Source organism: Cottoperca gobio, chromosome 3 (genome assembly GCF_900634415.1).
Source record: "Cottoperca gobio chromosome 3, fCotGob3.1, whole genome shotgun sequence".
In the NCBI taxonomy this organism is placed as follows: Eukaryota; Metazoa; Chordata; class Actinopteri; order Perciformes; family Bovichtidae; genus Cottoperca; species Cottoperca gobio.
In genome coordinates, this window is record NC_041357.1 from 20,503,101 (window position 1) to 20,525,702 (window position 22,602).

Here is a 22,602-nt window from a genome sequence, read left to right on the forward strand (position 1 = left end):
TGTCACTTCCTCAGGATTATCTAGTCCAGTCAGGTAGCACTTGAGTGACATCCCCAGTCCTTAGTTGTGACACTTAAAATCTCATGATGCAACTGACAGAAACAAGATGGTGCAGTAGTTGAGCCTCCTCTTTGCAGCTTCTGACTTAAACTGTGCAGGGTGTCCTTATTCTGGTGTGATGAATATGAGCAATAACAGAAAAAACAGAGATAATGAGTTACACAATCAAATGTATACACTAATTAACTGCACACACAATTTTAGCTGATATGTAGTCAGGGCTACGCTTTAATGCAGTTTGTACATTTACAACTAATAAATCACAGGAAATGGTTATTGGCAGAAGATCTTTGTTCTTGTATAAAGAATCCCCACAACATGTATACACTGTGTCAGCAAAAGAGGGCATATACTGCTTAATTAGAATGCCATTAATTACACGTAATAGCTGTTTTTTATTGTATAATTACATAAGACCATTAATTACATATTTGCACAGCAGTCTTAAGTTACTTTTCTCTTCTTGTATAACAGAGTATTCAATTCTGTCCTGCAAGCGCATTTTGCAAGCACAAATGTACTTGCTGGCTCCTTCTCTCGCACACACATGCACAAGCAAACGAACACACACACAATTTTTTTCCGATTTAGGCAATGTAGCATAAACACTGGCCCAAATTCACCAAAAACATTCATCCGTCAACATCACCATCCGTCTCCATAGAAGCCTTTCGTCTGAGTCTCAGCCCTAAGTACAGTGCACTAACAGGCTACTCTAACCCAGTAATCCATACCACCATGGTAGAGAGAGAGAGAGATCCTGGACTTAGCATGATTCTGCAACTAATTGGATTTTCTCTCTTTTTTTTCTGTTGGCTTTCTCCTTCCATGGCTAATTGTACACTGGCTCTGCCTCAGTGGAGGCTCTCACAGAGGCTGTTCAGCTCCAGGAAGGAGCTGCAGTACAATAGCTATTAATTAGGATATTAGAGACAAATCAAGCTGAGCAGAACAGAAACAATTACATTTTTGAAGAACAGCTGTGACAACCTGGCAAGATTCTCCAAAAGACGCACAGTATACAACACAAGTACAAAACGGTGTTTTGATCATATAGCATCCTCTACTCCACAGTGACTTGTATAACAAAACCTCTACTGGTGCAAACCTTTGTGATGTATACAAATGCCATAGAAGTGCCCTCTGATAGAAGTAAAAAAGATAAACTATGTGAATAGAGTTATGTTATTCAATCAATGCCAGACACTGCTGAAAGTCTGCCTCTGTGGAGCCAATCAGACGCATTCAGTGAGGCGGTTTCTGATTGGACGACTCAACAGGCAGAAGGAAACTGTAGTCCCAACATCTAATCTCCGATTTAAGTACAAGCCCAGAGGGACAAACTGGAAACAAACAAACTGCTGCTGCTGAGAGAAAACATAGGAGACACATATTGTGTCTTGCACACACAGTAACACAGACTGTTTGTCTCTAACTTACTTTTGATGCCTGCCGATGCCATCGCTGGTAGTCTGCGAGTGTGTCAAAGTTGACAAAGTATGTCTGGGCCTGTGATCCGGCCGAGCTGAACATCAGACAGTGCTGCCTCCGCTTCACCTCCTCCACCTCAATACAAAGACAATACACAGATACGATGAGGAGGAACACTGGGAGAGAAAACACAAACGGAAAATGATGATTATCATTACTCATTATTGCAATGATATTGGTTAAAGAATAACTCAACTTCCAGTCATCTTAACACAGTTATATATCAGTCAGTGTTGTTCATCTTACTGTTCTTCTGTGATGTATTACCTAGATGTGCTAAAGGACCTTTTGCTGTGTAAGCTGGAGAGAGTGAGGACATTAGTAAAAGCATTAAAACTAATAGATTGTGAATTCGCAACTGAAGTTTACCACTAAAAATCACATCAGTACAGAAATGTAAGCTCCATCTTTTTTCCCATAATAATTTCATTGTTAAGTGAAAATGTTGCCTTCATTTGACAGTTAATACAAAATGAGAGGAAATAGGGTGCCTGAGAGGGATCGTGTCTGAACATAAACTAGGAGAGTTGCAGTTATATAGGCTGTACACACATACTAGGCTTTATTGGTTTCCTGTCTGTAGTTCAAGTTAAACCTAAACCAGCTGCTCTATTTTCTTTAATTGTATATATTCCGTGGCCTACATAGCAGACAGTTGAGATGCAGTGCTTTAGACGATAGAGTCTGCGTACAGTGATGTGTCATCTTTAAAACTGATCAGCTTTGTCCAGCCGTCCAACCCAGCTGTGTTGTTACAGTGTATCTACACTCAGCCTGGAGTATGGGCTCAACCCAGGCACAGCGAAAGGTTAACACCCCTTCAGTTTATCTGATCTCCAAACACTGAACTCCCACCTTTCCTCCCACCAGGGGCAGGATGTGCATCTTTCCAGTCAGGCTGTCTTTGACGGAGGCCACGATTAGACAGGTGCCACAGAGGATGACCTGCCGCTCTGCCCACTTGTGCAGCTGCGACTTGCCCTTCCTGACGCTGAACACGCCTTTCAGCAGGGTGCGCTCCTGCTGGTCTGCATTGGAGGCTGGACGCTCTGGAGGGAAAATCCCACACACAGAGGTTAGTGTAGATCTACAGACATCGATCTAATCCACAAGAACCCCCCAAGCCTCCTGTGATAAACAAATTCAGTTAATTAATAGCAAATGTTCTGCAGATACACACATAGGATGGAAGATTCCAGAAAATGAAGTCATACAGATACTCACAGGTCATCATGATATCACATATATATTAGTCAGCTCCTTCGATTAATAATTCCAGGAACTGATCTTACATCAGCTTTCAGGATGAACACTGCCCTATTATGTCATATACTGTCCATCTGGATAGATCTCACTGCACGATAATAATTGAACTTAGAGTAAGGGGAAGAAAGTTTCTCCATTAAACTCCATTATTATATATAACTATTCAATTAAGGAGGTTCTTGCTACGAATGGACCCAATGCAAAAGCCCATACTTTGTTGGGAACTGTGGGATAGGTTGTATTCAAACTTACTTTTCTCTCTGGCTGTACCACTACTCATTTGTGTTTATGTTGTCATGTGTTGCACATAGATACACAATGCCTACTGAGCGGTGGGAAAGAGACAGGGTATATAGTAAGGCATGAGTCTTCAACAATGGGTCCCCAGAGTTACTGAAGGGGGGCCGCCAAAATATTGTTTAATAATGTCTTGAAGGTTTTTTGCATTTTTTCCAAAATTAAAACATGTCTGAAAATGTACATGTTAGTGTAACTGTTACCCATAAATCCTCATGCAATCACGTGAGCTAGCTAACCTGTGCTAAATCACTGTGTGGCGCCTGTCCACGATGGCAAACAAGTGGCTATGTATTTCTATCTTAATCTATCTTAATAGCTTAGTATTGTATGCACCACAAAAAGGTTTATACATGGCACTTTAGGCCGCCCTAGGTTAAATAAAGCAAAAATATAGCTTGGTTTCATGTCCAGTTTGGCAGTACCAGTCAGATTTTCAGTCAGGTTGGGTCTTGAAGACGTGGGTGAGGCCAGGTGTCAGTAAAGGTCTAAACAGACGTCTAATGAAAGATGCATCTAAATTAAAGATGCAGATACGGGCCAGGTTCAGGTCTCACTTGGAAGCCAACTCTCAATTTATCCTTGCAATTAAGGATCCAAGCTCTTCTCTTTTTCCTCTTTCAAATAAGTCCTCCTCCATCTTTTATAGCTCAAACTTGGATCTGTTACATCAACACGTCACAACACATTGGAGCTAAAGTGCACTGCAGGTAAATTGTCAAGGTGTCCTGTGAAAGTTGTATGAATATGTATCTATGTACCTATCTATCTCTCTATCCCTTCCTCCTTTCTTTCTCTCACTCTATTGCCATCCTAACCTAGCAGAAGTATCAGTCATATTGATGAATGAGTCAGGGTTTTGTCACATTAAGTTTCACTCTTTTCAATTAACTGTGCCAACTTGCACAGCAGGCAGCTTTAGCTGGCCAATGCTGAAGGACACATCAGACAGCAGGGATGTTGTCTCTGCCAAGCGTCAAGTACACTCAGGTTAATGGCAGGTCAAAAAAGCACAGAGGAGACACTGCCACAGCCTCTTGTCCTCTGTTGTTCAAATTTCCTCAAACCAACTTATGCTGCCTCCCACTCAGAGGCTCTCATTGGCAATCTGCTCTCTCTCTCCCTCTCTCCCTCTCTCCCTCGTTCTGTATGACTCGCTCTTCCTCTCCACCTTCCCTTTCCCTTCACAAGGGCATCCAAATAAAATGAAAGGCTGCTCATGTTTTTCTTCGCCAGAGAAACTGATAATGAACCAGCCAAGTGCTTCTGACAACAAATTGGCTGGCGGGCAGATCAATAGCAGTGACTGATCATTGGGAGTCCCCTCACTCAAAGAGAAAATTAGAGACATAATCTCACAGGGTCAACGATGGGTATTATGGACTTTTGTGAAAGGGGGGAAACACCTGGACATGGAGCTGGATATCGAACCACAGCGTTTCTTTGGTACGCACCGTAATGTGTCTGAAGCACATAATGTTGAAAGGCGGCATTAAATGTTTGCTTAGATTCTTACGCTTCTTTACTTACTCTTTGACGAGACACTGAATTTAAATCCTAGTTTTAGTTTGTATTGTATTGAGACAGAGCTTTTGTGTGGGTTATTGTGTCAAGGCTATTTAAAAAAGGATTTAATTTAATTTAATTTAATTAAGTTGAGTTTCTTTTCAAAAGAGTTTTGTTGGAAGATGTGTTTATATTCCTCCAAGAAAGGTATCGTTTTGATATAGGTACCGAAACATTTAAAACAATACCCAAGCCTACTGGACTTTTAGAAAGGAACATTATTTCTGTGACATTGCAATTTCCTGTGTATTACAGTAAGGAGACAAGAAATCAATATCATTGACTGACGCTTAAATCCATGCAAGGAATCCACACACAAATCGCTTCTCTATATGTCAAATACTAAAAGAAACATGCTATCAGATACTTCATGAGAGTATTTGTAATAGTAGTTTACTGTCAACATCCCAGCTTTTCAAGAATTTAGCTGACAATGGAAAGACTAAGTTAGAATAAGCCAAAAATAATATATTCATTAAAACAAGTAATGAAGCAAAACACTGCAGTGTACACATCAATATACTCATCATCACGCACCCACTCGCTACAAACTGACACAGGTTGACAAGATGCTCTCACTGGCTTCACAGTATATCAACAGAAACAAGCACACTTATCTCTGATTTGCTGGCAGGGGGCTACACTCTTACGAGCACTGCCTGCATGATGCTAACACGCAGTCTGGTCTAACTTATCAATGCTCTGAAGAAATCCTAAACAAACCTAAAACCAAAAGATTTCCAAAGTGACCTTCCATGAGTAATATCTTAATCTACTAGCTACAATCTCCTGTACTTTTGTCCTTCTTTAATATCATACTACATTTGAATTAAAATGTTATACATTATTATACATTAAAGCTTTTCTGGTTTTGAATGACACTGGTCATCTAAACAAAAACTGATATGAGGCAGAACACCAATTATTTGCACTTCTGTGTGAAAATTAGATTAGAACTACAGCACCAGAGACTCACAGCAAGGAGAAGCACCTTTGGTTGTAGCGCGTTGGTAGCCGAATGGTTAGAGTGCATGCCATCTGGATTTGATTCTAACATTTGGACCTTTGTTGCATGTCATATCCCCCCCCCACCCCTTTTCTACACTGTCCTCTGTCAAATAAAGGAAAAAATGCCAAACAAAAGAATCTTTAAAAAAGACAAAGGAAAAGGAGGCTCACTATTTTGATCATCGATTGATTGTTTGAGCCATTTATAAAGCTTAAATTTCGTTCTTGCAATTTTCAGATGTTTAAGTCAAAGAGACCACCAAAATTATCAATAGGAAATATATTACGTCAATTAAATGGGTGAGACAAATACACATACAACATCCATACAATAAATGTACACTTAAAGTCATGGTGTGAGCGTTCAGGCATCCATACATAAACATGCTGCTTTTTGCTCCTCCATATCAATACAACCACCATCTGAAAATCATTGACCTATTTACGCAATATCAAACAAGTCCCAGCCATAAAGAGACAACTTTTTAAACAAACACACACATGTTATCCCTCAAGGTCTGTGGGGCTATTAGTTGCCAGGGAAACAGGTTGTTCACAAAATCAAAGTCCAATCTGAGTTGGTAAACCTCCACACTGTCTCCAGCAACCTCTGGCTGCTCTGTGGAACGCCAGCCAAATGAATCCCATCCCAATGATGACGAATACTTGTGACCATTCCCAGTGGCTCCAGAGGGGTTTGGTGACATGGTCGTAGATGATTTGTAACACTGATTTCTGTTGCAGGATGTTTTTGTCCAAGCTACGGGAGACTGGAGGAGCAAGGCCACAGAGAGGCCACTCTGCCTCCACTAAACTAATCATCAATGTGTCAAGCGGCCTCCTTGGAGTGGCTGCCAAACCACAGGGACAGTGTGACAAGTGACAGATCAGAGAGTCAACTGTATGGCTTCTCGTCTCTCCTCTGTTTATTTCATGTGTGGCTGGGGCCTTCACTCGCCTACAAACACAGTCGTATGGCATGCCAGATGAGCAACGAGGTAACGACAGGTCAGATTCTGCTCCATTATCACTGAAGAATAAAAGTCCCCAGAGAAACACATGGGAAGAGCGATAGAAGGGAAGAGAGAGATCACAGAGGGAAGGGACTGAGAGGGATATGAAAGGTGTAAGATAGGATGTGATTGGGTGGCGAAAAATAAGAGAGGAAGTGAACTGAGAAACTAGAACATGATGGAGGGCTAGAAAAGGATGAGTAAAACTGAAACCATTGTCAAAATAGCTCCTTACAGAAGAATACAATTGGGTAACTGCATGTCTTCATATTTATTACTATACATTTGAACTGATAATATTAATAATGTAACATGTATTCTCAAATATTGGAAATAGAGCAGCAACAATTAGCTGATTATTTGTTAAACAGATTTGCTTGACAGAACATTCAGCAACCTTTTTGAAAATAATATAAAGAAATTGTTTTAGTTCTTTTTTTCTTAACAGAATTGCCATAAATGTGATGGTTCCAGCCTCTCAAATATGAGAATATATAAAATAATGGCTTCCAACAATATCTATAAATCTATCTATAAATAATCTTTGGTTATTTGTCTCAAAAAAACAAGACATGTGATGGCATTACCTTGAGCTCTAGTGTGATGAACATTCACACTGTTTTCAGATGTTTTACAGGCCCAATGATTAATTATATATATATAAAATAATCTGCACATCAACTGATTCTAAAAATTATTATAGTTATTCGAACAGCTGGACGACAGCATACATAATGTATGTTAGCAAATTCACCTTCTCTTTTCCTGTGAGTATTGAAGAATAGTTGGTACCACTCAGACTTTAACCACTGTATCTGTTTTCCTGCAATCCCCTTAAGAATAAATGAATAATGCAAAATGTTCATTTAAAATGATTCATCGTTGTACGACGGATAAGGAAACAGGTGGTTGTTCTTTCTATTTTATGATCAACAGGCATTGTGCAAATGTTCATCTCTTTTGATTAATACTTTTAGTCTGTAGCTCCTGATCTTGCTCTGGAGGCTGTATATAAATGTTTGAAACTGTTTTTAATCACATGATTAAGAGAAACTGTCGAGCACTCAGTTGAACACAATACTCCCTGTATCCCAGAGCTTTTTTTGTCTTGCTCAAGATTGCATAGATTGCGTTAGCATGCAGTAGGGGGTCAGTGGAGGCGGAAACACAGTCTGATTTGACTCAGAACAGCAAGCTCTTTTTGGCAGCAAATTCAAATTCAACCCACCACCCAGATGCCTCCTCTTGGTGGTCTGTGTTTACCTCTATTAAATAAAGAAAAACCTCTTATTTAAACTCTGTGCAAAATTCAATTCTGATATCAAATACAGCAAGCCTGCACTGTGCAGAAAACAGATGCACAGATCAATACTGCTTTCGATTGCAGATTTAAAAAATAAACCATTAATATCGTGGATATTTTTCAGCAGCAGTCTGCAGGTTTCAAATGAGAAACTGAGCTCCATCACAGAAACAGCATGTTACAAGGAGCCGTCAGGAAACCACGGAGAGCCTGCTCTCTGCAGAGCTCTGTTGCTCGGGGCAATTCTGTGGGAACCCGGATCAACAAAGCTTCATTTTTCTCTTAAATCTCCGTCTGACTGCTTCTCCACTCTCTTGTCCCTGTAAACCAATTCTTTGTGCTTGGTTATCCACTGTGATTTCAGCCTTTCTGTTGCCCCAGGACATGATTATTATGACTCAGTGACAAACCACTGGGCCTCAGAGTTTCAGACAATGGTTCACCGTGCATGTCTTCACAGTTTAGGACATCCACAGCCTTCATTTAGGTTTAATTTCCATTAGTAAATCAGCACCAACCTAATCAATAATTTATTAGGCGAGTTCACACTACTCGCAGATGACTTATTTCCTTCTGCTACGACACTGACAGTGGGCCTGATGTGCACAGCAGCTTCAGGTCTCTGAGCTCAAAGATGTAAGACAGAGATCACCCTGGCAGAGGTGGAACAGGGCACAGTGGAGCTTACAGCAGGCTTCGTCTGGGCTGCAGCTGCATGGGCCGACTCAGAGAACCACTGGCCCTCAGGTCTTTGCAGTTGTTTTCACTAGAAAGGTTTTTTATTAAGTCAGCATTTAGAAATGTTTACTCCCCTGTCCATGTTTGTTTTCATCTCATCTGTGCTCACCACAGCAGGAGGGTGTGTGTGTGGGGGGGGGGGAGTTTCCTGAACAAATACATGTTACCTGCTGCATTGCACTTTAAACACTTCAGTGGCTTGAGAGAAAATAAGGCCATAAAATGCAGACGAATGCACAGACGTGTGTCATGACCTGTTTTATTTTGAAATGTTCTCTTCCCCTTGTGTCATGGCTTGTATTACTTCCTGCCCTTGTGTTTTTGTCTTTGTCCCCCAGGTGTGTCTCGTTACCTTCATTAGTTTCCTCCTGTGTGTTTGCCTGTCTCTCCCAGCTGTGACTCGTTCCCTCATTTAGTGTCTGTATATATCCCTGTCTGTCTCAGTGTTCTTTGTCGGTTCGTCATTCTCGTTACACCCATGGTGCCTTGTGCTACTCGTGGCTTCTTATGCTTCCCTCGTGTATCATCGTGCCTCTTCGTGCTATCTCTTGTCAACCCTGATTCATGTTTTTGACTTTAATTGTTGCCTTGTGTTTGTATTTGATTAGCTTTTAGAATAAATCTCTTTTTTTGTTAAACCTCATCTTCACCTAGTAACAACATGCCAATCAGCAAATGTTCACACCTACATATAAAATAAAAGCACACCCTTCTATTTGCATATAGTAAATTTGTAGAGGCAGCCTAACTAATGTTTCACAAGGAAAAAGATAGAAACTTGTTATAGCAGAATTTATTTTCTTTTTTTTTTTTATATTCTTACAGGGTTAGCTCACCCAAATTGCAACAAAATTTTTTATATATTTGGCAAGAAGAATTTCCAATGAAGGTCTGTGGATTATTCAGAGTAACCAAGATATTGTTTATGCAGAAAGACATGCTGCTGTTCAATTGTTTTAAATGCAGTGAGCATCATAAACAAAAACACATTCACGTGTTGGTGACAAATCTCAGAAGCAGTTATCTCAATACCATTGGTCAATAAAACCAGAACAATCTGCATGATTAGAAACTCTTGAATTAACTTGCAATCCCTCCAGTTTATTTTAAGACTGCCTTCAGGTTGGGAATCAATGATGTAGACTCTCAAATCCTATTAAATGCAGAGCTGACACATGCAGTGCACCACATCAGGTGGTTCTGTAGCGGCTGGAGTCTTTACTGATGGACCACAGTTTCCTTCATCTGCTTAGTCAGATCATTACCCCTGACAACAGCTGTGCAACAACAAGCAAGCACCTGGGAGAGGGATCTCAGAACAAGGCTGTTGTGTGTTTAAACAATGCATCACAGCCCACCTACAACACTACTGTGGGTGGGAATGAAAAACCAGTGTAACCTTGTGCCAGCCGAAATTTGAGGTCTACTGGTGAAGCTGTATGACTGAAAAGCTCCTGATATCCAGCACGGGGAGGGTGGGTAAACACACTACCACAACAACCGGCAAGTTATACTCCAAACACAATTATGTCTCACAACCTCGCCAGTTCTAAGAGCAGCAAAAGGCCAAATTAAGTTGTGCTCTTAGCCTTCGTGTTTTATCAAGAGTACCAGCCATGCCTGGTCTCTGGTCCTCTTTTCCCATGAGTTGACAAAAGGAGGCAGGAAGTCTCCAGGGGGCCTGGCTAGACTCTGATCAATGTGGCCTGACTACTGATAGTAGCCAAGATCCGACTAGTTCTCGTGTTGGCAAGGGGCAAAAAACAGGAAAGCTTCCTTCGAACACATAGGGATTATGGATAAAACTGAGGCCAAACTGACAGCGAAACAAACAAGCATCAGTTGTATTACAAGGCAGGCGTAAAGGGGAAGTTGTATTTATTCTAAAAAGGCGAGCGAAAGTCAGAAAAACACGACACTGCTGCTTATAACCAAAATTGTGTTCTGATGAGTGATGATTATCAAGACTGCGTAGTCAGTGTGTTTATGAAAGAGAAAGCAGGACGCCATGGTATCTTATACTACACGGAAGTCTAGGATTCAAATTTCACACTTTTCAACGAAGCGTCAGAAATGTCTCAGAACCCTAATAATTATATCAAACATGTTATGGAGCCTTTCTGTGTACAGTTTGCATGTTTTCCCCTGAATGTGTTGCTAAGTCTTCACAGTCCATTACGATTTTTAAAGTCTTCCTCATGAATGCAGAGTCAACCAGAGAATTTCAATACAAAGCTGTTGAGATTTGTGTTTGGCTTGTATTCTTATTCAGTGTGGCTGCACTGCATTTTAATGTAGGGAGAGTTGTGTACTTTATGTGGGAGGAATTACATTTGAGCTGTGGTTCTCTGGCACAGCGGCATGTGAGCATTTCAAACCCCAAACATAAGGAGTTCCACTGACTCAGCAGAAACATCAGTCGGTTTATTAAGAGGTAACACATTCCAGAAAGTCCTTCACAATTTACCCTTAATGGCAAATCCAATAATTGCTGCTAATGTAAGAGTATCGTTAAACAAACACACAGACTCAAATGGGAAAAGTTGGAGATGGCTGTGGGTTTAAGGGAGCTGTATTCAGACACATGCCGGTATACACATTTCTCCAAAGAGTCACATCCATGCTGCCACTGTATTAATATACCACACTGGCAGAGGGATATTTAGTCACTCCCAGCCTGGGGTCATGGGCGCATGTTGACAGCAGCAAGTGAAAGGCAGCCCACATGGGGATGGAGAATCACCACAGGATGAAGGATCGTCAGTCACTTATCATGAGGTCATGATGGGTGTGTGTTTGTGTTATCCCGGGCTATATGGAATACTAACTTGAGAAAGGCAACACTCTCAGGGAGCCTTAAACAACAACTGGCTTCACTTTGACCTTGTTGAAAGCACAGATATGCTACGATAAGTCGACTTGATATCCTGCGTCTTTACTGCATTAAAATCCGAAAAGACGCAGTAAACGCACCATCAATGCGTCCAGCAGACTCACTCTATTTATTCCTGTGATAATATGTGTGTGTGTGTGTGAGACGCTGTGAATTTATTTAGCATGATACAACTTTACCGCTAATTTCTTCTCTGCAACGATCGATAACAGCGGATCTGCTCGGGGCGCCTCCACCCGCTGTCACTCTCTCTCTCTGACGCTCACCCACACACTGGCCACACATCACGCTACTCTTATAATCGTGTTTTTCATAAAAGTTCCACATTATGTTGTTAGAAAGTTTTCATATTTGGGATTTTACTTTAATTTAATTTCCAGCTACATTTTCAACATACGTGAATATAACCATAAGCATCTAACATCAAACACTCAATTTCACTGGGACTCGCTCAAATGTTCACCTGTAGGTCCCGGGGACTTACTACAATGAAAAGCTATCAACATCACTGCTAATCGATTTGTCCATCAAGGGAAATTATTTTGATAATCGATTCATTATTTTTCATGTAGAAATGGCAGAAAAGACAAATTTCTCAAATAAGGAGATTTCCTGCTTTTCTCTGTTTTATATTTTATTACATTTAACATCTTTGGTTTTGAACTGACAAGACATTTAAAGACATCATCTTGGACCGAAACCGAGATGGACATTTCTCACTATTTTCAGACATTTTGTAGACTGAACGATTAATCAAGAAAATAATGTGCAGATTATTTGATAATGAAAACAATCGTAAAGTGCAGCCTTAGAAAGCACACCCACTCATGTACACACACAGACACAAGACCGAAAGAGGATGTGATAAAACCCTTTTGGAACTCTTGACCCGTTACAGCCTGTTTTGGGCCTTCAGGTCCTCCTGTCAGATCGTGCCAGCCCACTGAGTAGCAGCAGATAGAGGAGATTGGGGATGATGGCCCCTGTGGGTCAGTACTCACCACTGTAGAAACGGATCAAACAGCTAAGGTCTGAGTTGGCTGCTTCTTGCTGCACTCGTACAGGCTCTGGATAACCCATAGCCGCCAGGTAGTCATACAGCATCTGGAGCGGACGCTCAGAGGGGTCCAGCCTCCTACAGGGCAAAAGAAAAGAAGAGATGATGTGACAAAGCCGGCCACAAATTAGTTACATTAGTTGTTTTTTTTCACCCAATATAAGAGGAACACATACACTGAAGCGTTAGCTAAATGCGGACAGTTTTTGAATGGGATAACAGAGCCAAACTATTTTTGTTCAGGAGGTGCAGAGTCCAACGTAAATATGCAGCACATCAAATATGAATATACAGCACTACACATGTCAATAGTTTTAATGGCCTGGATGAATGAACTGGCCAAGCTGAAAGCACCACTGCCAGGGACTGAACCATGGGTTCTGAGTGCTGGATTGTTGTTAAAAGAAAAAAGAGCGAGGTTTGACAGAGCTCTGGATTATCCTTTGGAGCCACAAATTTACCAAAAAGTGGAAAAATGCACTTGTGCAAAATCTAAAAATGTGATTTGTACTGTGTCTGCAGCTTCGATGGTTTGGGTCTGCACACAAGTAGATCAAATAGTGATGATGGCATTGCATCTGCACCCTTCAGGATCTCCCTAATAATTGGAACATAGCCATTAAAAGTTCAAGGAAAAACTGCATTTTTCACTACGATTACCAAAATGAACTAGGTAAATATTCACACCTATTTTCTCAATAAAACCAATTTCATTTGTTGAAATCTATAATTAAGTCTTTTTTCCTTTAACTGTGCTTTGGACTTAAACTGAGGTAATCATCTTAAAGAACTCACAGGAAGTGGTATAGGTCCCTCTAGCCTGATTCAAGCAGCCTTTCAAATAAATGCTTACTGTCTGGCTGCATGATGGAAGTCTTTCAAGCACGATATGCGCCACATGATTTGCAGGATCATGTTATTTTGATTTCAGACAGCTGTGGCTGCAACACCTAAATGCAGGATTTACGCAGCTTCCAGCAGGCAGCGAGAGGACGATGACTGACCGTCCCCGTTCACACTGACGCTTGCACTTAGCACAGACATGCCTCATTTATTCACAAATCCTCCAACCTTGGGCAATGCAGCGAGAAGCTGTTAAATCTCTGTCAATAACCATCCAGTGGGTTCATCTGTCCTCAGGGTTGCAGGTAAATTATGCAGCAAACTATGGAAATGATTTACTGTAGACATACCCAGTAGCCTATGTAACAGAGATAGGTGGGGTTTACAGAAACAAAAGGTGTACCCACACAGGTGCTTTTACATAATTTGTCTAATTAGACCTCTCTGGACAGTGAGGGTAATAACAGACCGTGGTTGATTGAAATTTCCACCACAACAATTATTATTAGTTTGTGCTCGCCCAGTATGGTTCCACTCAGCATCAACCTTAGTAGAGCACTGATCCGAAGTGAAAATGGGTGTGGGTGTGCGAAAACTGACTTGGTTCGCAAGTACAAAGAAGATTGGAGAAGCGTGTTTTAATTTCATCAGGGTGTGTTTTACATTTTATTAGCTGGCAGGAGATGTGATGCCTCAGCAACCATAGATCATTTAGCAAGGTTTCAGTTTCTTACCATAGAGACTGAGTTCTGCGAGACCGAGATAATTGTTTGCAAAAGAAGCAAAAGAAAAGGAACATTCCCAACTGTGAAAATCAATAATCCAACCATAATGGAGCAAAAACAAGCAAACCTTGTTATTTACAAGCTATATCAGAAATACTTTGGGGGTAGATATAGTTTTTCTAAATGTCTGCTACAGTAATGCCAAGTATGTCTTTATTGTTATGATGTGCATAATGTTTATGAACACTAGCAGTCCGAAATATATTCAACCAAAATCTTGCAGCTATTGCAAGTTAAGGTTTTCAACTAAAAGCAAATGCAAGATGATATTATCAAAAACATCCTCCATCAGCTGTTTTCTTGTCAGTGTTGGCCCCACAAGATAATGGCCCTGCATCACTTATCTGGGTCGTGCCTGATCAAGCTTCAGAGGTCACCCAACCTGACTCCTGTAGCTGGCACTGTCCTGATCCTGCGGGAGCTTCTGTCTGCTCTTTCAGAACCAACCACAGGAGTATTCTTGAATTGCAATTGGTCTGGGCCATGCCCTTGCCGATTGTAGATCCAAGCAGATGAGAGGAGATTTCTCTGCAGGGCGGTTTACATCTCAGAGTGAGGAGCTCAGTGATTTGGGAGGCCCATGCTATCTCTTCTGAGAGAAGTCAGTTGCGATGTCTAGGAGCCTCCCTTTGGAAGTGTTCATGACGGACTAAGAGGAAACCCCGGGCATACCCGGAACATGTCGGCGGGATTACATAGCTCATCTGTCATGGGGGAATTTAGGGATCCCCAAGGAAGAACTTGCTGCTGGGAAAAAGACCACTGGACTGCTCTGCTCACTCTTTTTGCCCTGTGACCCTGACCAGAATAAGTGACTGAAAAATGGATGAATGGATGAATGGAAGGATGGATGTCATCCATCCTTCCATTGCCACAGTAAAATTATCTTAAAAGGGACTTTGCTCAACTGAAAATACAATTTTTCCCCAAGCAGGCAACAAAACAGAGCATGTCTTCCTGTAAGCAGCACATTGCTGAAAGCTATAAAAAGAAAATCACTAAAAAAAGCTTCCATTCCTTCCATCATGTCCTTACTTACAACCTTTTTTTCACTGCTTGTCATTCAGTGTTGTCAACAGCTTTTTATGTTTCACATGTTCATGTATACAGTTCAATTCAATGCATTTAATGCAACCTTGACTTGTCTTTACTGTATGTCTTTATGTATTCCCTTTACATAAATAGAAATACCAATACGCTGTTATTAGATGATGAAGAATTTAAAATGACATTTCTGGTCATATTCTGCAGAATTTCGGTGTTGTACTGCTGGAATGTTAACTGAACCAACACAGCCTGTTCACAGGTTTATCAAAAGCCTTTCATTTATTAGCAGTCTGCATTACGCTGCAATGCTCACAGCCTTCAAGTTGGTTCAATTGCTGTTATTTGATCAAACTATAACTTCACATAGTCTTTCCCAGGTAAGCAAAGGAGGAACGGCCCAGATTCCTTCCTGGTCATGGATCAGTGAACCAGCTTTTTATCCTTTCACAGATAATAAAGGGGTCATTTGCTATTTCTGCCAACACAAAGTATGTCTTGTGTAGCTGAGAGAGGCGTACAGTCATGTTCCCTGAGGGTATCCTGAGTGAGGTGCTGTGAGAGTATGGGATGGTGAAGTAACTGTAGCAGCTTCTCAGAGGTGTGTCTTTGCTTTAAGTCAAGCTTAATCAAGGTGACATTCTGTTTGTGGTTTTCATGGACAGGATATCAAGTAAAAGTTTTTATATCATTATAAATAAGGAAGAAATGTGGTTATTTATTTAAAATGGCACTGCTTCTAAATTGCTGTTGTTGGATGTTACTGTGTGTCTGATGGAAGAGATGTGCTTCCATTTTAACCTATGCAGCTGTCTAAACCAGCTGTATGTCTCATGTTTCACTTGCACTACACTCACAGCTGTGCAACCTAAAACCTCTTTTTAGGCGTTAAGTAATTTTTTCTTTTTCCACTTTATTCCATTTCCATTCCACTACATGATTATACATTAAGCCGTGAGCTGTGCGATGGGGCGGAGTGCACAGCAGTACTGTGTTGAATAGATCCAGTTAAGACACTAATGAAGGACTGTAGCTGTTGGATGTTGGATGCATATGTTGGCCCATTCAGAGTAACTGAGGCAAGTTTAAACCGCTTCACTGTGTTACTTTGAAAGGGGCACAGGGTATTTGGAAATCTCATGCTACGGCCACTGAACAAGGAAGGTATACGCCTCAAAACTACACTGGGAAGCAGTCCTAACTTTTTAGGATATTTTATGCCAAATGGCTCAAATGCAGAGGACACATTTGCTCACAGGAAATGATGAACTTTACTTTAATGACTTAACTTAGTGCGTATTTACCTGACTAGGTCTCCATGCAGCTGAACATAGAGTCCCTGTCCGTCCCTCTGAGCACACAGCTCCTCCACTGTGGTATTGGTGGAGCAGAGCACCAATTGCAGGTCTGTCTGAGGGGTGGAGGAGGCCTGTGGGCCAGAGGCAGGTGGCTGGGGGTCCACTGTCCCCCCATACAGACACACACAGCCCCGCTGGGTGTCCCCCTTTAGCCAGTCCCGCTCTCTTGATCCAAATCTGGTCTTTCTCGTTACACAGCCACGACTCCCATTTCGCTTCATGTTGCGCTGTTGACACAGAGACAGAGTCAGTTTAACACATAGATTGACATCAGATACATGTTTAACAGGCTGCCTGAAGAGCTTGAGGGTGGTTCAACATGTACAGTTGACCCTCCCAGAGGTTCTATGGGCTTAATTCAACACAAGTGTGGTTTGAGGGCTTTTGTTTTGCTTTTCTGTTATGGAACAGAAAATGTAACCAAACTAAAAATGAGACAAACATGAAACACGTTCAAATAGTTTAGGTGTCCACGAGGCCAATACAGTAATTTACAGCAGACAGGGATTGTTACAACACTGAACAACTCCTGAAGGATTTCAACTATGGAGACAGATCAGACTGCTCAACTACAGGCTTGCACCATAGTCTTTGAGAAGTGGACATAGTGCCCGTTACGTCATCCATTGGATTGTGGGCTACAGTTCTGAAGTCTCGAGTTTTGTATTTTGGCCATCGCCATCTTGGTTTTTGGCTGTTGCCATCTTGTTTGTAACAATGGAGCTAAGTACAACCGAATGCAGAACTGGACATTTTTAGGCAACTCCCAGACCAGACCACACCATGGTAGCAATCTGTCAATCACAAGGTAGCCACGCCCTAAAGCATACCCTGCTTTATTGTCTACCGGTATTTAACTGTAAATTAAAAAATGCTGTATTGAAGAAGACTAGGAACTAGCGATTGAGACCATAAACTCCTTAGGTAATAAATCAAGTGAGAAGTCGGGTCATTTTTTTCATAAACTTCCTATACAATCAGACTTCTTTTTGCAAACCAGTAGAGGTGTCCCCTTGCCGGCCATTAGTAAGAATGCAGGTTTAAGGCACATTGGCTTCACTCATCAGACCCGGAGGTTGCCTCTTGCCTTGGACAGAGGAGAGAAAATACAGATGTCATCCTGGTTGCATGGACCAGTTTTCATTTTCTTGCTGTTAATGTTCATTCTGTGTAACAATGTTTTGTGGGCTGCAGTGTATACAGCTTAAATGAGAACTATGCTGTGGAATTAAGTGAAGGTGACACTTCTGGAAATTGGTGCAGTTGTATTTGCAGTAGTGAAGGAACACCCCTCCCCCACAATGCATTGCAACTGTTTTTCTTTACCGACTCAACTCTACATTTCATGAGCAGCATCTGTCTGTTGCAGAAGCACTAACCATCATGTTAAGAACTATTTTGAATGTTTTATTATTATATTATCTTTATCGCTTGGGATGAACTCCGTGACTGCATTTATAACAGGTACCAGAATATCCTGTTGTTGTTTGCTCTTGCTCTAATCACTTGTGGTAATGTTGGCCGGATGTTCAGCAGCCTAATGTTTTTCCTGAAAATTATGCAACGCTAGACTATCTGAATTTGACATTAATAAGGACTAATGTTGTGCTAAAATGATAAAGTGTCAGTAGCATCAGCTGCTCTTAAAAGACTACCATTGAGGTATTACAGCATGATGCTGTAATGCCTTTGTCACTTGGTCCAAGAGATAAAGATATCTAAACGTTATTCTGACTCTGCATGTACTAGGCCCTGCAGTACACACAAACTGAGACCCACAAACACACACAAGCACACTGCTGTTGGAGTTTGTCAAGGATGCAACTTCATAGAAATTCAGAATTCATAGAAAGGAGTTTGATGACTTAAAGGTGTCATCAATATTGTTTGAAGATGTTGTCATCTTTGCCTAATTCAAAGGTGATATTCAGTAAGTCTTTGAGCAATTTGCTGACGAGTGTGAAGGAAGAGTTCCATGGGTCTCTTTGGAAAATGTCAAAAGAAGAGTACTTCAGAAAGTAAAAGAAAAGGTCTGACTCATCAGCTGACTGCATTAACACTTTACTTGGAGATGCAGTTAAGAGTTTCAAAACTAATGATTGTTATGATTAGATTAGATAATAAAAAATCTTGGTCACAACTTCTCAGAGCCCAAAGTGATGTTTTTAAATGATGATAAAAGAATCACTTTGTTTTGACCAACTGTCAAAATCATAAACGTATAATTAATAAACTAATCAATTAATTGGGAATTCTTACACACTGTATGCATTATTTGATGTCCAACAAAAAATATTTTGTTTGAAATATATATTCTTTAAAGAATTGTTTGCCACTTTCACATTAGTTACTGATTGATAGCCTGCATGTATTTTAATAACATGAATTTAAAATAAATGTAAATTTTTAAATACATAAAGCTAAGGTATTTCCAAACTACTGAACCTAAATGATTAAAAATATAATACTACTCAAATGTATTAACTTCTTAATTTAATTTCTCGAGAGAATCGTCTTCTACAACTAGATATATACATTTCACACCTGTTGGAAAACTGTTGCCACCGTGAAAGCAGCTGCCATTAACCCTTTCCTCATCAGCTACCATCAAGGTGTGTCTGAGTGAAGCACTGAACCACTGCTTGCTGCTGTGGAATCACTCAGTGGTCAACCCAGTCGACTACAATACTGGGCAGCTCCACAGGGCAGCTCCCAGGTGAGGATATATGTTACTGTGTGAATGTGAACAGGGCCGTGCTGAATAAGAGCATGCATGTTCAGTCAGAAAGGAGTAGGAAAATATACTGTGTATGAAATGAAACAATGACAGATTTGTCAATGAATCATGGCCGTCCTGGCTCAGTTAGTCCATTCATGATGATACAGTAACACAAACTGTATCTTGTGCTTCAGCAAATTAACAATCATGGCCATAGTTAAGCAAAGACAGATGTTTGGACGTGGCCCTAATATAATCAACACACCGGGTTCATTTTACTTATACTCAAAAAGCATGAAAAAAAAAACAAGTCCCCTTCACATTGACTGAATAACGGGTGAATGGGTTCTAAATATCGTGGGGCTTAATTAAATCTGAAGAAAAATCAATATTTTACTTATGTAAAGGTATTGTGCACTTACATGGTGACTGATTTTATTTTAGGATTTAAATTTTGTGTTCTATCTTCAAATACAATAATTGATTATTGTATACACATTTATGGAATAACATGTGTGTGTGCGTGTGCGTGTGCGTGTGTGTGTGTGTGTGTGTCGTTGCCTTGTGATCAGCTACCTCAGGGACTTTTATGTTATTACACATCATCATGTGTCTTGCCCTAAAATGTCATAGAAGAACTGTTCAGCAGTGGGCCTTCCTATAAAAGCTCTAACAGCCTATGGGGTGTGTGTGTGTGTGTGTGTGTGTGTGTGTGTGTGTGTGTGTGTGTGTGTGTGTGTGTGTGTGTGTGTGTGTGTGTGTGGTGTGGATGTTAATTGGCTCTAGTACATTCTTCACTGAGTGGCAATCATCCATAGATCAATCATTAACCAGAGAATATCAATCACTGGATATCACAGCCATTACATAAGGACACAAGGACGTGTTTTCATTATCATGCACTTTGCCCTGTTTGAATCACCAACTGCAACGTAAGAAAAGCCTTGACATGTAACACATTATAGAGATATTTGTCGAGCACTTTGTTTGAATCCCCTACTGCATCATGAGAAAATAAATCCTCTCGTCATGACTTGCCTTTAGCACTCGGATCCCCGTCGCAGCATGAGCTCCCGGACCACTGCGGCTGCCGCGACCTGCAGTCTGATTCAGCCCCGCTTGGTGTACCACCGTGTCCGGCTGCCTGTCTATGCAAGCCCCGTTATCTCCGACATCACCTCCTTTCTTGATGCCCGTTTGGGTGTTAGTCGTCACGACCGCTGTATTAGAATCCTCGTCCTCCATCGCCATGTATAATCCCTATTAACAGCGACAAAAAACAAGAAGTGTCGTCCCGGTACGCGACTGGCAAATTCCCACGGAGAGGTGAAAATGCATCCCGTGTCGTTGCAGCGACGCCATATCCAGACTGAATCTGACTGCTGTCAGATAGGCCTGCTGGAGAGCTGATCAATAAACATTAAATGGGCGGGTTCAGGGTATTTATTATTCATCAGCCACTGTCCCTTTCTGAGGGGAGAGGCGTATTACATTAATCATAAATCAAGTCCTTTACCATTTGATGCAATTCATAACGAAAAGTCACGATATGCCCTTGGAGGGCGTGTTTACGTACTCACGGTGTTAACCTATTAGACTACTTGTTTAAATGAACTATATATAATATTTCATGGTATCACAAACTACAACATCAATGTAATAATATTCAGTGTAATTTTCTAATAAATTGGTTCATAAAATGTAACTTGGCTTTACCAATGCTTAATTAGTATACAGTTGCATTATCAGTTATATGCCATTGATAAGAATAAGGTTTGGGTTGCCAGGTTGGGGGAAATCCTTTCAGATAGTGTTTATGCAGCCTGTCTTTTTAGTTAAATTAATCAGGTAAACCAATGGACTGTTTGACCACTTACCTTCTGGAACAGAGCTGTGATCCATGTATTAACATCTTATTTTATCACACCTGCAAACTAGATTAAATATGAACTCATTAACGTTTATAATCTCATATGACTGGCAACCCTAAAGTAGCTACCGTTGCTAGTTTGTATGGGTTATATAACTAAACTATAAAGTATTGAACTACAAACGTTTAGAAAGCCATAAATTAAACATTTTAAATATTTAATAAAGGGTACCTTATTAGAACTACATACACATTTTTATAAACTTAAATTGTAGACTATTCTTTAAATTAGTTATTTAGGCGAAATGTTAGAGCTAACGTTAATCTAACTAACTAGCTAGCTAGATAAATTAGCTAGAAAACAAAAACAAATATTTGATCTAATTGCACCTTTGCCTAACATTGGCTAACATTCAAACTCATTCACATTTCATTGTACAATTTACACAACTATCCTAAACTACTACTAACAATTTAAACAAACTACAGGCTGTAATTTCTGTAGCTTTAATTGAGATGAAATACAGCGCTACATTAGCGTAATTACAAGTTTATGAATTTTACTTACAAAATGGTACTTTAATTAATAATTTTACTTACTTTACCTTTGTTACACATATACACAATACAGGACTGATGATCTATAGACATCCTCCCTATCGTGTAGAGAGACTGTTTCAAAATCTAGTTATTTTACCTTTAGTATAATGAAAATATAACTTCTTTAAATGAAAAAACAAAATCCTCTTACTATATTTATGTATGCAAACCATGCTGTTTGGTGATATTGTGTCCCTGCGGTTAGTTCACATATCATTGTACTGTATTGTCTTTTTAATGCTATATGGTGAAACCAGACAATTTCCTGCAACATGAACAATAATCACAAACTGGGGTAGGCCTACAGGGATGAGAGGTGCTCAATAGGGTCCCAACAGCTCATTTTCCCCCTAAAGTATTTGAATAGCCTTCAGGTCGGAATATATTAAATAAAAGAAAATTGAAAATATTAATTTGAGCTAGTAAATTAAGAAAACTGTACTTATTATACTGTAGTATAGTATGTAGTATACACATTTTCTATAAAAAAAACATAAAAATCCAATACGGCCAGAGCTGCTGTTAATCAATTCGCACCATGTGATGTCTATTAAACCAGAAAATGGTAAGTTTGCTACTTTAGCGTAAATGGACACTCCACCCCCAAACCAAGAAAACAAACTAGATTTTTATTTGACTTTTTATTCGCTTGATCATTTTCTCCAACCCAAAGACAAGAATACACAGCATA

At 40.3% G+C, this 22,602-nt stretch overlaps 1 protein-coding gene across 1 annotated transcript in view; it reads right to left on the reverse strand.

Moving 5' to 3' along the window:
• Window positions 1-16,949, reverse strand: part of phlpp2 (PH domain and leucine rich repeat protein phosphatase 2) — a 33,836-nt gene extending 16,887 nt beyond the window's left edge. Inside the window, exons 1-4 of the mRNA XM_029428549.1 lie at window positions 16,669-16,949; window positions 12,637-12,770; window positions 2,407-2,600; window positions 1,501-1,626 (exon numbers count right to left, since the gene is read on the reverse strand). Of these exons, the coding sequence (XP_029284409.1) occupies window positions 1,501-1,626; window positions 2,407-2,600; window positions 12,637-12,770; window positions 16,669-16,943 (729 nt within the window). The 5' untranslated portion in view covers window positions 16,944-16,949. The remainder of the gene's footprint in view (window positions 1-1,500; window positions 1,627-2,406; window positions 2,601-12,636; window positions 12,771-16,668) is intronic.
• Between the last annotated feature and the right edge of the window lie 5,653 nt (window positions 16,950-22,602).